At 50.1% G+C, this 15,609-nt stretch overlaps 1 protein-coding gene across 8 annotated transcripts in view; it reads right to left on the minus strand.

Moving 5' to 3' along the window:
* Positions 1 to 15,609, minus strand: part of LOC112257197 (mitogen-activated protein kinase kinase kinase kinase 5) — a 130,429-nt gene that overhangs the window by 100,244 nt on the left and 14,576 nt on the right. For all 8 annotated transcript variants that reach the window (XM_042325144.1, XM_042325150.1, XM_042325149.1 and 5 more), the window contains exon 3: positions 10,484 to 10,541. In XM_042325144.1, the coding sequence (XP_042181078.1) occupies positions 10,484 to 10,541 (58 nt within the window). The remainder of the gene's footprint in view (positions 1 to 10,483; positions 10,542 to 15,609) is intronic.

The raw sequence follows: 15,609 nt of genomic DNA on the forward strand, positions 1-15,609 counted from the left end.
CCTCCTATAGCCTGGTCCCAGATCTGTTGTCTCCTTCTATAGCCTGGTCCCAGATCTGTTGTCTCATTCTATAGCCTGGTCCCAGATCTGTTGTCTCATTCTATAGCCTGGTCCCAGATCTGTTGTCTCATTCTATAGCCTGGTCCCAGATCTGTTGTCATTCTATAGCCTGGTCCCAGATCTGTTGTCTCATTCTATAGCCTGGTCCCAGATCTGTTGTCTCATTCTATAGCCTGGTCCCAGATCTGTTGTCTCATTCTATAGCCTGGTCTCAGATCTGTTGTCTCCAGCCTGGTCCCAGATCTGTTGTCTCATTCTATAGCCTGGTCCCAGATCTGTTGTCTCATAGCCTGGTCCCAGATCTGTTGTCTCATTCTATAGCCTGGTCTCAGATCTGTTGTCTCATTCTATAGCCTGGTCCCAGATCTGTTGTCTCATTCTATAGCCTGGTCCCAGATCTGTTGTCTCATTCTATAGATCTGTTGTCTCATTCTATAGCCTGGTCCCAGATCTGTTGTCTCATTCTATAGCCTGGTCCTGTTGTCAGATCTGTTGTCTCCTTCCCTGGTCTCAGATAGCCTGGTCCCAGATCTGTTGTCTCATTCTATAACCTGGTCCCAGATCTGTTGTCTCATTCTATAACCTGGTCCCAGATCTGTTGTCTCCTCCTATAGCCTGGTCCCAGATCTGTTATCTCATTCTATAGTGGTCTCAGATCTGTTGTCTCATTCTATAGCCTGGTCTCAGATCTGTTGTCTCCTCCTATAGCCTGGTCCCAGATCTGTTGTCTCATTCTATAGCCTGGTCCCAGATCTGTTGTCTCATTCTATAGCCTGGTCTCAGATCTGTTGTCTCATTCTATAGCCTGGTCCCAGATCTGTTGTCTCATTCTATAGCCTGGTCCCAGATCTGTTGTCTCATTCTATAGCCTGGTCCCAGATCTGTTGTCTCATTCTATAGCCTGGTCCCAGATCTGTTGTCTCATTCTATAGCCTGGTCCCAGATCTGTTGTCTCCTCCTATAGCCTGGTCCCAGATCTGTTGTCTCATTCTATAACCTGGTCCCAGATCTGTTGTCTCATTCTATAACCTGGTCCCAGATCTGTTTGTGCTCTTGTCTACTCCATTGCTGTCCCTATCAAGCCAAAATGTAGCATGATAATGGAGTGGCAAGGAGTTGGAACAATGGCACAAACAGACTGGCACGGAGGCTAGAAAACAGTCACTTCTCTACACATAGAGGGAACTGCTAGAATTAGTCTACTACAGGAGCAGCTAAAGAAAGCACTACGGATGAAGCATCCAATGTGGCAGTGAGAGTCGGATGTCAATTACGAGAGCCTTCCTGATTTCCCAGAACAGAAAGGGGCCTAGCTAACAGCCCAATCCTTCCTCTTGACAACCAGACTGACTGACTGTATAGGTATTGCTCCTACAGTGCAGAGATGAGCTGTTGACCTCTCTGCCATCTTAACAGATGAGCTGTTGACCGCTCTGCCATCTTAACAGATGAGCTGTTGACCGCTCTGCCATCTTAACAGATGAGCTGTTGACCTCTCTGCCATCTTAACAGATGAGCTGTTGTCCTCTCTGCCATCTTAACAGATGAGCTGTTGACCTCTCTGCCATCTTAACAGATGAGCTGTTGACCTCTCTGCCATCTTAACAGATGAGCTGTTGACCTCTCTGCCATCTTAACAGATGAGCTGTTGACCTCTCTGCCATCTTAACAGATGAGCTGTTGACCTCTCTGCCATCTTAACAGATGAGCTGTTGACCTCTCTGCCATCTTAACAGATGAGCTGTTGACCTCTCTGCCATCTTAAGAGATGAGCTGTTGACCTCTCTGCCATCTTAAGAGATGAGCTGTTGACCTCTCTGCCATCTTAACAGATGCAGCAAATAGCATCACAGGGAAGCAGAAACATTCAAATTAAAAAATATATATATATTTTTTAAAAAGAGGACCATTTTCAGCATGCATTATTGAGATGCGCAGAAAAACATAACAAGGACTGAGACCCAAATGCTACTTCTATGGACTCTGGTCAAAAGTAGTGCACTATATAGGGAGACTCAGACACAGACGTGGTGAGAATTGTTTACGTTAAAAAGTAAATTAAAAGAACAAATTCTTATTTACAATGACGGTCTATCAAGAGGCAAAATGACTGGGATTAAAAATACAAAATGTAGGGCAGAAGAGACACGCCACTCAGCCATTTGGGACACATGTAGAGAGGAGTTCACACCAGCTCACGGACCACAGGTCTTTTTAGAGTTGTTGTTGTTCATAAGTCACAGTTCCCATGTAGTAGAAAAGGTGTAATAGGATAAACTTTTTATTTTTATATTTTTTAAATGACCATTCAAATCAAATGAAACTTTATTGATCACATGCACATATTTAGCAGATGTTATTGCGGGTGTAACAAAATGCTTGTGTTCCTAGCTCACGCAGCAGAGTAATACCCAACAACACATAACAATACATGCAAATCTAAAAAAAAGAAAAATGGAATTAAGAAATATAAATGTCAGAGTCTAATATACAACTTAACGCAACAATTTGAATGATTTTTGGAGTTACAATTGACAAGGAAATCAGTCAATTTAAATAATCAATTTATCTGTGAAGACCACACTTCTCCAGCCAGGTGCCATCAGAGGTGAGCACTGAAGTCAGTTACGACGCCGAACTGCAGTCAGGTCGAGACCCTGGTGAGGACGACGAGCTTCGCAGATGAGCTTCCCTAAGACGATTTCTGACAGTTTGTGCAGAAATCTTTTGGTTGTGCAAACCCACTGTTTCATCATCACCAGACCCCGCAGGTGAAGAAGCCGGATGTGGTTCCTGGCCTGGCAGAGTTACATGCGGTCTGCAGTTGCGAGGCCAGTTGGAGGTACTGCCAAATTCTCTAAAACGACGTCGGAGGTGTCTTAAGGTCGAGAAATGAACATTCAACTCAGTCAGAATACCAATTGCAGGCTCACGCAAAACTTGAGACATCTGTGGCATTGTGTTAACAAAACTACACAGCTTTGAGTGGCCTTTTATTTCCCCCCCAGCACAAGGTGCACCTGTGTAATGATCATGCTGTTTAATCAGCTTCTTGATAATCCATCCACCTGACAGGTGTGGCATATCTTGGCAAAGGAGAAATGCTCACTACCAGGGATGTCAACACATTTTTGCTAAATATTTGAGAGAAATAAGCTTTTTGTGCATATGGAAATCTCTGCGATATTTTATTTCAGCTCATAAAACATGGGACCAACACTTTACATGTTGCGTTTATATTTTTTGTTCAGTATAAATATATATGGTTATGATGGGATGTATAGACATTATGGAGAGAATATACAGTAAATAGTGCATTCAGAAAGTATTCACACCCCTGGACTTTTTCCACATTTTGTAAAGTTACAGCCTTATTCTGAAATTGATCAAATAAAAACATTTTTCCTCATCAATTTACAGACAATACCCCATAGTGACATCACAATACCCCATAGTGACATCACAATACCCCATAGTGACATCACAATACCCCATAGTGACATCACAATACCCCATAGTGACATCACAATACCCCATAGTGACATCACAATACCCCATAGTGACATCAAAATACCCCATAGTGACATCACAATACCCCATAGTGACATCACAATACCCCATAACTACAAAGGCGAAATGTGTTTTTCTGCATATTTATAAAAAATAAAAACCAATACCTAATTTACATAAGTATTCAGACCCTTTTGCATTGAGACTCGAAATTGAGCTTCCATTGAGTTTCCATTGATCATCCTCGTTTCTACAACTTCATTGGTGTCCACCTGTGGTAAATTCAATTGATTAGATATGATTTGGAAAGGCACACACCTATCTACATAAGGTCCCCCAGTTGACAGTGCATGTCAGAGCAAAAACCAAGCCATGGGGTCAAAGGAATTGTCTGTAGAGCGCCAACACAGGACTGTGTCGAGGCACAGATCTGGCGAAGGTAACCAAAAAAAAAAAGTGTTAAACAAATCAAAATATATTTTAGATTCTTCAAAGTAGCTTTGCACACTGGTTAGCATTCTCTCAACCAGCTTCATGAGGCAGTCAACTGGAATGCATTTCAATTAATAGGTGTGCATTGTTAAAAGTTAATTAGCGGAATTTAGTTCCCTGGAATGAGTAGGTGTGTCCAAACTTTTGACTGGTACTGTATGTGATTTCAGTTGAATACATTTGCAGCAGTTGAATAAGCGCCATTGCGCCTGCTCCACACTGTCTGTCTGGGTGGACCATTTCAGATTGCCAGTGATGCGTGCGCCAAGGAACTTGAAGCTTTTCACCTTCTCTACTGCAGCCGTCGATGTTGGCGTGCCCCCTGTGCAGTCTCCCGAAGTCCACAATCAGTTCCTGCGTTTTGTTGGCGTTGAGGATATTTTCCACTCTGCCAGGGCCCTCACCTCCTCCCTGTAGGCGGTCTTGTTGTTGTTGGTGGTAATCAGGCCTACCACTGTTGTGTCATCTACACACGTAATGATTTAAGTTGAAGACATGCGTGACCACACAGTCCCCTGTGTTCAGGATCAGCAGAGGTGCTGGTCCCTACCTTCACCACCTGAGGATGGCCTGTCAGGAAGTCCTAGAGCCAGTTGCACAGGGCGGGGTTCAGACCCAGGGCCCCAAGCTTAGTGATGAGCTTGGAGGGTACTATGGTGTTGAAGGTTGAGCTGCAGTCAATGAACAGTGTTCTTAAATTGGTATTTCTCTTGTCCAGATGAGGCAGTGTCCAGTCCGATGGCGATTGAGTCATCCGTGGATCTATTGGGGCGGGATGCAAATTGCTGTGGGTCTAGGGCCCTCAAACTCAACTCTGGACCGCAAAGCCAATTCTGCTGCTTGTTTTCATTGTTCCTGGTTTAGACCTGGCACTACAGGTGTGTGTGGTTTAGACCTGGCACTACAGGTGTGTGTGGTTTAGACCTGGCACTACAGGTGTGTGTGGTTTAGACCTGGCACTACAGGTGTGTGTGGTTTAGACCTGGCACTACAGGTGTGTGTGGTTTAGACCTGGCACTACAGGTGTGTGTGGTTTAGACCTGGCACTACAGGTGTGTGTGGTTTAGACCTGGCACTACAGGTGTGTGTATTAATTAATGAATGAATGAATTAATGATCAGGTAGAACAGAAAACCAGCAGGCTCTGGACCTCAAAGGGTAAAAGTTGAATACCTCTTGTCTTGGGTGTCAGGTAAAAGTTGAATACCTCTTGTCTTGGGTGTCAGGTAAAAGTTGAATACCTCTTGTCTAGGGTGTCAGGTAAAAGTTGAATACCTCTTGTCTAGGGTGTCAGGTAAGGTGGAGGTGACATGATCCTTGAATATTCTCTCAAAGCACTTCATGATGACAGATGACGGTCCTCCTCTCCTCCTCCTAACAGATGACCACGGTCCTCCTCTCCTCCTCCTAACAGATGACCACGGTCCTCCTCCTCCTAACAACAGATGACCACGGTCCTCCTCATAACAGATGACCACGGTCCTCCTCCTCCTAACAGATGACCACGGCCCAGTCCTCCACATAACAGATGACCACGGCCCAGTCCTCCGCATAACAGATGACCACGGTCCAGTCCTCCTCCTCATAACAGATGACCACGGTCCAGTCCTCCGCATAACAGATGACCACGGTCCAGATGACCACGGTCCAGTCCTCCTCTGCTCCTCATAACAGATGACCACGGTCCTCCTCCTCTCCTCATAACAGATGACCACGGTCCAGTCCTCCTCATAACAGATGACCACGGTCCAGTCCTCCTCATAACAGATGACCACGGTCCAGTCCTCCTCCTCATAACAGATGACCACGGTCCTCCTCCTCCTCCTAACAGATGACCACGGTCCAGTCCTCCTCTCCTCCGCATAACAGATGACCACGGTCCAGTCCTCCTCCCTCCTCCTAACAGATGACCACGGTCCTCCTCCCCTCCTCCTAACAGATGACCACGGTCCTCCTCCCCTCCTCCTAACAGATGACCACGGTCCGGTCCTCCTCTCCTCCGCATAACAGATGACCACGGTCCAGTCCTCCTCTCCTCTGCATAACAGATGACCACGGTCCTCCTCCTCCTCCTAACAGATGACCACGGTCCGGTCCTCCTAACAGATGACCACGGTCCAGTCCTCCTCTCCTCCGCATAACAGATGACCACGGTCCAGTCCTCCTCTCCTCCGCATAACAGATGACCACGGTCCAGTCCTCCTCTCCTCCTCATAACAGATGACCACGGTCCAGTCCTCCTCTCATAACAGATGACCACGGTCCTCCTCCTCTCCTCTGCATAACAGATGACCACGGTCCAGTCCTCCTCTCCTCCTCATAACAGATGACCACGGTCCTCCTCCTCCTAACAGATGACCACGGTCCAGTCCTCCTCTCCTCCGCATAACAGATGACCACGGTCCAGTCCTCTCCTCCTCCTAACAGATGACCACGGTCCTCCTCCTCCTCAACAGATGACCACGGTCCGGTCCTCCTCCTCCTAACAGATGACCACGGTCGTTCTCCTCCTCCTCCTAACAGATGACCACGGTCGTTCTCCTCCTCCTAACAGATGACCACGGTCGTTCTCCTCCTCCTAACAGATGACCACGGTCGTTCTCCTCCTCCTAACAGATGACCACGGTCGTTCTCCTCCTCCTAACAGATGACCACGGTCCAGTCCTCCTCTCCTCCGCATAACAGATGACCACGGTCCAGTCCTCCTCTCCTCCGCATAACAGATGACCACGGTCCAGTCCTCCTCTCCTCCTCATAACAGATGACCACGGTCCTCCTCCTCCTCCTAACAGATGACCACGGTCCAGTCCTCCTCATAACAGATGACCACGGTCCAGTCCTCCTCTCCTCCGCATAACAGATGACCACGGTCCAGTCCTCCTCTCCTCCTCATAACAGATGACCACGGTCCTCCTCCTCCTCACAGATGACCACGGTCCGGTCCTCCTCCTCCTAACAGATGACCACGGTCGTTCTCCTCCTCCTAACAGATGACCACGGTCGTTCTCCTCCTCCTAACAGATGACCACGGTCGTTCTCCTCCTCCTAACAGATGACCACGGTCGTTCTCCTCCTCCTAACAGATGACCACGGTCGTTCTCCTCCTCCTAACAGATGACCACGGTCCAGTCCTCCTCTCCTCCGCATAACAGATGACCACGGTCCAGTCCTCCTCTCCTCCGCATAACAGATGACCACGGTCCAGTCCTCCTCTCCTCCTCATAACAGATGACCACGGTCCTCCTCCTCCTCCTAACAGATGACCACGGTCCTCCTCCTCCTCCTAACAGATGACCACGGTCCTCCTCCTCTCCTCCTAACTGATGACCACGGTCCTCCTCCTTCTAACAGATGACCACGGTCGTTCTCCTCCTCCTAACAGATGACCACGGTCGTTCTCCTCCTCCTAACAGATGACCACGGTCCAGTCCTCCTCTCCTCCGCATAACAGATGACCACGGTCCAGTCCTCCTCTCCTCCGCATAACAGATGACCACGGTCCAGTCCTCCTCTCCTCCTCATAACAGATGACCACGGTCCTCCTCCTCCTCCTAACAGATGACCACGGTCCTCCTCCTCCTCCTAACAGATGACCACGGTCCTCCTCCCCTCCTCCTAACAGATGACCACGGTCCAGTCCTCCTCATAACAGATGACCACGGTCCAGTCCTCCTCATAACAGATGACCACGGTCCAGTCCTCCTCTCCTCCGCATAACAGATGACCATGGTCCAGTCCTCCTCTCCTCCTCCTAACAGATGACCACGGTCCTCCTCCTCTCTCCTCCTAACAGATGACCACGGTCCGGTCCTCCTCCTCCTAACAGATGACCACGGTCCTCCTCTCATCCTCCTAACAGATGACCACGGTCCTCTCCTCCTAACTACCACGGTCCTCCTCCTAACAGATGACCACGGTCCTCCTCCTCCTAACAGATGACCACGGTCCTCCTCCTCCTCCTAACAGATGACCACGGTCCTCCTCCTCCTCCTAACAGATGACCACGGTCCTGTCCCCCTCCTCATAACAGATGACCACGGTCCGGTCCTCCTCCTCCTAACAGATGACCACGGTCCGGTCCTCCTCCTCCTAACAGATGACCACGGTCCGGTAAGGTACTTCTCTCCCAGGGCTACAGGGCTAGACGTGCAATACAAATGTAAAAGCCGAATTCCCGAAGCTGTTATGTATATGATTTACTGCACGTGTGCCACACACAGCCCTAGTTTAAGTGGAATATCTTTGGGCAGCGCACAGCCCTAGTTTAAGTGGAATATCTTTGGGCAGCGCACAGCCCTAGTTTAAGTGGAATATCTTTGGGCAGCGCACAGCCCTAGTTTAAGTGGAATATCTTTGGGCAGCACACAGCCCTAGTTTAAGTGGAATATCTTTGGGCAGCGCACAGCCCTAGTTTAAGTGGAATATCTTTGGGCAGCGCACAGCCCTAGTTTAAGTGGAATATCTTTGGGGGCAGCGCACAGCCCTAGTTTAAGTGGAATATCTTTGGGCAGCACACAGCCCTAGTTTAAGTGGAATATCTTTGGGCAGCACACAGCCCGAGTTTAAGTGGAATATCTTTGGGCAGCACACAGCCCGAGTTTAAGTGGAATATCTTTGGGCAGCACACAGCCCTAGTTTAAGTGGAATATCTTTGGTCAGCACACAGCCCTAGTTTAAGTGGAATATCTTTGGGCAGCTCACAGCCCTAGTTTAAGTGGAATATCTTTGGGCAGCGCTCAGCTGGTCGTTGTATGGAGCGGCTTCCAGAAGAATGACATTGGTAGCAGGTAGGGCAGGAAAGACCGTTCAACTGACGATATCTACCAGGAAATGCAAACTGAGGCAACAATGGGTACGCAAACCAGGTATTTAAAAAAAGTCATGTGCCATTTGAATAAACATTTAACCCAAAAAACGTCCCAGTGTTAAATATTCACCGCAAAGTAGACTGATTTGTATCAAACAGGCTTGGCATTCGTGTTTCCAACTCTGCCATCACATGTAGGCTACACTGTACACCCCAGAAACAACGCTATCCAAACACTCTTGCTAGGTGCACAATTTTTTAAAAATAATAATAATTCAAGGGCAACAACACCCTCCCCAAATTTTCGTTGGCACTAGCCCAGTGTGCGACTTGCAAATTTACCTGAATATCAAGCCCTGCTTATGGTTGCTTCACTAGACACCCTATTCCCGACCATGGTGCATTACTTGGGCCCTGCTCAAAAGTAGAGCACTATGTAGGGAATAGGGTTCTATAGGGCTCTGGTCTAAAGTAGTGCACTATATAGGGAATAGGGTTCTATAGGGCCCTGGTCAAAAGTAGTGCACTATGTAGGGAATAGGGTTCTATAGGGCCCTGGTCTAAAGTAGTGCACTATGTAGGGAATAGGGTTCCATAGGGCTCTGGTCTAAAGTAGTGCACTATGTAGGGAATAGGGTTCCATAGGGCTCTGGTCTAAAGTAGTGCACTATGTAGGGAATAGGGTTCCATAGGGCTCTGGTCTAAAGTAGTGGACTATGTAGGGAATAGGGTTCAATAGGGCTCTGGTCTAAAGTAGTGCACTATGTAGGGAATAGGGTTGCATTTGGGATGCATTCTATCTACGGATCTCTGGTGGTGAAAGATCGTCAAAAAAAGGGATCAGAATCAGGAGGGAATTTTTCCCTTGGCTTACTATGGAGTTGAACCACGAAGCGTGAGTTAACATGTAATAAGATGCAACAAAAAAGCCACACAACACACATCCTTAATTTCTATTCAACTTTTAGGATTAAAAGGTCAGTCTAAAAACAAACTCTAAAAAGGGAGAGACCTGTTATCAACATTAGTATGAGGATGAGGAAACACCTTGCCTGGTGCCACATCTGTTTGTGCTGTCTAGCCAACTCCTATGGTCCCTGTCACACCAATGACCACCGTTGGAGGAACCCCCCAGTAGGGACCCCCCTTCTTGACATCAGAGTCATTAGGTTAGTTAATCAGCTGGTGTTTATCAGGGTGGCAGCCTGGAGGCACAACAGGTCCTCTGGTGGTAATCCCACTAATCTGGGTCCAAGACCCATGGAGCCAGCCAGTCCAAGACCCATGGAGACCTCAAACATTTATTTTCCTCCGATCTTACAAAACTACATAAATCCATGGCTTCTGCAGCCAGTTTTACAACAGGCTTAAAGGTACAGAACTCACTTCCAACACATCAGGGTTTAAATGGTTTTAACAGAGAATTCCAGATTATGATTTTTTTTTTTGTCAAAATGGCTGCTCACCTACACTCAGTCTTATGATAACATTGTTCTCCCTTAAATCTGGGTTGCAACATTACATGCTAACCGTCCTCTTTAGTTAGAAATTGTCAATGAGTGAGTACGTTTCATTGATAAGTAGAAAGAGGAATTGTAGGTCGATCAAACTCACCTGGCTCCAGTTTAATAATCTTAACAGCAGCAAGCTCTCCCGTTTGGATGTTTCGAGCCTGAAAGAGAGAATAAAACATTTTAGAACACTGCTTGGGGAGCCAGTCACAATCCTGGTATTGCAAGCACCGTGCTCTACAGGGCACCGTGCTCTACCATCGGCTCTACAGGGCACCGTGCTCTACCATCGGCTCTACCGGGCACCGTGCTCTACCGGGCACCGTGCTCTACCGGGCACCGTGCTCTACCACCGGCTCTACCGGGCACCGTGCTCTACCATCGGCTCTACAGGGCACCGTGCTCTACCATCGGCTCTACCGGGCACCGTGCTCTACCGGGCACCGTGCTCTACCGGGCACCGTGCTCTACCATCGGCTCTACCGGGCACCGTGCTCTACCGGGCACCGTGCTCTACCATCGGCTCTACCGAGCACCGTGCTCTACCATCGGCTCTACCGAGCACCGTGCTCTACCATCGGCTCTACCGAGCACCGTGCTCTACCATCGGCTCTACCGAGCACCGTGCTCTACCATCGGCTCTACCGAGCACCGTGCTCTACCATCGGCTCTACCGAGCACCGTGCTCTACCATCGGCTCTACAGAGCACCGTGCTCTACCATCGGCTCTACAGAGCACCGTGCTCTACCATCGGCTCTACAGAGCACCGTGCTCTACCATCGGCTCTACAGAGCACCGTGCTCTACCATCGCCACACACCGCGCCATGGTCCTGTCTGCCACACACTTTACTGCCACACAATGAATAGATCTCTCTCTAAAGTTTGCAAATTACAACAATCAGTATTGTTGGTTTCATCTTCATTACTCAGTCCCTCCAGGATTTTGCGATTTGCAACATATTTAGCCAGATCAACAACTCCACATATTATGCAAGGGTTTAAAACATCTGACCAATCACTGCACTATCACCGCATTAACCAGTCAAATCATTGCAATGTTACCGCATAAACTGTCCAATCACCACACTTTTAATTGCATAAAATGATTCAATCAAGCAACAAACTTTCCCTCGTCAGAGCATTTATTTGCACATTTTATAAAATCATCATAATTCACCGTGCAAAATGTCTGAATTGCCACAATAAAAATCAAGAGTTTTGGCCCGCAACTAGCAAAAAATTGAAATATAATAAATACATTTTTAAAAATCCTGTATGGACAGAGTACTAAATACCATTTATAGTCCCAGGACAACTAACAGACAGAGATAATGTAGATGAAAGTCTAGAGCAGACCCCAATGTTACTAGCCTGGCTCCAAAATTTATACTATTAGAAAGCACAAAAATGTCACAATCTGGCAGGCTAGAAGGACACATTTTTTCTACTGAAAAGTACTAGCCTCGGGCTAGCGAGTTATTCTTAATTTCCATCCCTGGATGAAACATTAGAAAACTGTTACTCAAAAGAGAGAGGCAAGAGCTCAGTTATAAAACAACCAATCAAAATCAAGCTCCATGGGCTGAGTTATAAAACAACCAATCAAAATCAAGCTCCATGGGCTGAGTTATAAAACAACCAATCAAAATCAAGCTCCATGGGCTTACTTCCTCGTTGATACCCCACTCGGGTTTTAGACGTTTGTAAAAACTTTCTCTGCACTGCAGCAGACCAAAACAATATGGTATGGGGAGGATCTTTCAAATCTGAAATATTTGTCAGTACAGCACAGAACACTCCCATTCTGGGCTCATGTTTAGACAAGGACCTGCTCATATTTCCCTCTGTCACAGTCCTGCTTCGGTCTGGGGTGGAACTGTGTCTGGGACTGTGTCTGGGACTGTTTCTGGGGTGGGACTGTGTCTGGGGTGGAACTGTGTCTGGGACTGTGTCTGGGTTGGAACTGTGTCTGGGTTGGAACTGTGTCTGGGTTGGAACTGTGTCTGGGTTGGGACTGTGTCTGGGTTGGGACTGTGTCTGGGACTGTGTCTGGGGTGGAACTGTGTCTGGGACTGTGTCTGGGGTGGAACTGTGTCTGGGGTGGGACTGTGTCTGGGACTGTGTCTGGGACGGAACCGTGTCTGGGGTGGGACTGTGTCTGGGGTGGAACTGTGTCTGGGACTGTGTCTGGGACTGTGTCTGGGGTGGAACTGTGTCTGGGACTGTGTCTGGGGTGGAACTGTGTCTGGGACTGTGTCTGGGGTGGAACTGTGTCTGGGACTGTGTCTGAGGTGTAACTGTTTCTGGGACTGTGTCTGGGGTGTAACTGTGTCTGGGACTGTGTCTGGGGTGGGACTGTGTCTGGGACTGTGTCTGGGACTGTGTCTGGGGTGGAACTGTGTCTGGGACTGTGTCTGGGGTGGAACTGTGTATGGGACTGTGTCTGGGACTGTGTCTGGGACTGTGTCTGGGGTGGAACTGTGTCTGGGTTGGGACTGTGTCTGGGGTGGGACTGTGTCTGGGGTGGGACTGTGTCTGGGACTGTGTCTGGGGTGGGACTGTGTCTGGGTTGGAACTGTGTCTGGGGTGGAACTATGTCTGGGACTGTGTCTGGGGTGGAACTGTATCTGGGACTGTGTCTGGGGTGGGACTGTGTCTGGGGTGGGACTGTGTCTGGGGTGGGACTGTGTTTGGGGTGGGACTGTGTCTGGGGTGGGACTGTGTCTGGGACTGTGTCTGGGGTGGGACTGTGTCTGGGACTGTGTCTGGGGTGGGACTGTGTCTGGGACTGTGTCTGGGTTGGAACTGTGTCTGGGTTGGAACTGTGTCTGGGGTGGAACTGTGTCTGGGACTGTGTCTGGGGTGGAACTGTGTCTGGGACTGTGTCTGGGGTGGGACTGTGTGTCTGGGACTGTGTCTGGGGTGGGACTGTGTCTGGGACTGTGTCTGGGTTGGGACTGTGTCTGGGGTGGGACTGTGTCTGGGGTGGGACTGTGTCTGGGACTGTGTCTGGGGTGGGACTGTGTCTGGGACTGTGTCTGGGGTGGAACTGTGTCTGGGGTGGAACTGTGTCTGGGGTGGAACTGTGTCTGGGACTGTGTCTGGGGTGGAACTGTGTCTGGGACTGTGTCTGGGGTGGAACTGTGTCTGGGGTGGGACTGTGTCTGGGACTGTGTCTGGGACGGAACCGTGTCTGGGGTGGAACTGTGTCTGGGGTGGAACTGTGTCTGGGACTGTGTCTGGGGTGGAACTGTGTCTGGGACTGTGTCTGGGGTGGAACTGTGTCTGGGACTGTGTCTGGGGTGGAACTGTGTCTGGGACTGTGTCTGAGGTGTAACTGTTTCTGGGACTGTGTCTGGGGTGTAACTGTGTCTGGGACTGTGTCTGGGGTGGGACTGTGTCTGGGACTGTGTCTGGGGTGGAACTGTGTCTGGGACTGTGTCTGGGGTGGAACTGTGCATGGGACTGTGTCTGGGACTGTGTCTGGGGTGGAAGTGTCTGGGTTGGGACTGTGTCTGGGGTGGGCCTGTGTCTGGGACTGTCTGGGGTGGAACTGTATCTGGGACTGTGTCTGGGGTGGGACTGTGTCTGGGGTGGGACTGTGTCTGGGGTGGGACTGTGTTTGGGGTGGGACTGTGTCTGGGGTGGGACTGTGTCTGGGGTGGGACTGTGTCTGGGACTGTGTCTGGGGTGGAACTGTGTCTGGGACTGTGTCTGGGTGGGACTGTGTCTGGGACTGTGTCTGGGGTGGGACTGTGTCTGGGACTGTGTCTGGGTTGGAACTGTGTCTGGGGTGGAACTGTGTCTGGGGTGGAACTGTGTCTGGGACTGTGTCTGGGGTGGAACGGTGTCTGGGACTGTGTCTGGGGTGGAACGGTGTCTGGGACTGTGTCTGGGGTGGGACTGTGTCTGGGACTGTGTCTGGGACTGTGTCTGGGTTGGGACTGTGTCTGGGTTGGGACTGTGTCTGGGTTGGGACTGTGTCTGGGTTGGGACTGTGTCTGGGTTGGGACTGTGTCTGGGACTGTGTCTGGGGTGGGACTGTGTCTGGGACTGTGTCTGGGGTGGAACTGTGTCTGGGACTGTATCTGGGGTGGAACTGTGTCTGGGGTGGAACTGTGTCTGGGACTGTGTCTGGGACTGTGTCTGGGGTGGAACTGTGTCTGGGACTGTGTCTGGGGTGGAACTGTGTCTGGAACTGTGTCTGGGGTGGAACTGTGTCTGGGGTGGAACTGTGTCTGGGACTGTGTCTGGGGTGGGACTGTGTCTGGGACTGTGTCTGGGGTGGGACTGTGTCTGGGGTGGGACTGTGTCTGGGGTGGGACTGGGACTGTGTCCGGGGTGGGACTGGGACTGTGTCCGGGGTGGGACTGTGTCTGGGACTGTGTCTGGGGTCGGACTGGGACTGTGTCTGGGGTGGAACTGTGTCTGGGACTGTGTCGGGACTGTGTCTGGGGTGGGACTGTGTCTGGGACTGTGTCTGGGGTGGGACTGTGTCTGGGACTGTGTCTGGGGCGGGACTGTGTCTGGGACTGTGTCTGGGGCGGGACTGTGTCTGGGGCGGGACTGTGTCTGGGACTGTGTCTGGGACGGGACTGTGTCTGGGGTGTAACTGTTTCTGGGACTGTGTCTGGGGTGGGACTGTGTCTGGGGTGGGACTGTGTCTGGGTTGGGACTGTGTCTGGGTTGGGACTGTGTCTGGGTTGGGACTGTGTCTGGGGTGGAACTGTGTCTGGGGTGGAACTGTGTCTGGGGTGGAACTGTGTCTGGGTTGGAACTGTGTCTGGGGTGGGACTGTGTCTGGGACTGTGTCTGGGGTGGAACTGTATCTGGGACTGTGTCTGGGGTGGAACTGTGTCTGGGGTGGGACTGTGTCTGGGGTGGGACTGTGTCTGGGGTGGGACTGTGTCTGGGGTGGGACTGTGTCTGGGGTGGGACTGTGTCTGGGGTGGGACTGTGTCTGGGGCGGGACTGTGTCTGGGGCGGGACTGTGTCTGGGGTGTAACTGTTTCTGGGACTGTGTCTGGGGTGTAACTGTTTCTGGGACAGTGTCTGGGGTGTAACTGTGTCTGGGACTGTGTCTGGGGTGGGACTGTGTCTGGGGTGGGACTGTGTCTGGGGTGGAACTGTGTCTGGGTTGGGACTGTGTCTGGGGTGGAACTGTGTCTGGGGTGGAACTGTGTCTGGGGTGGAACTGTGTCTGGGGTGGAACTGTGTCTGGGTTGGA

Source organism: Oncorhynchus tshawytscha, linkage group LG08, assembly GCF_018296145.1.
Source record: "Oncorhynchus tshawytscha isolate Ot180627B linkage group LG08, Otsh_v2.0, whole genome shotgun sequence".
In the NCBI taxonomy this organism is placed as follows: Eukaryota; Metazoa; Chordata; class Actinopteri; order Salmoniformes; family Salmonidae; genus Oncorhynchus; species Oncorhynchus tshawytscha.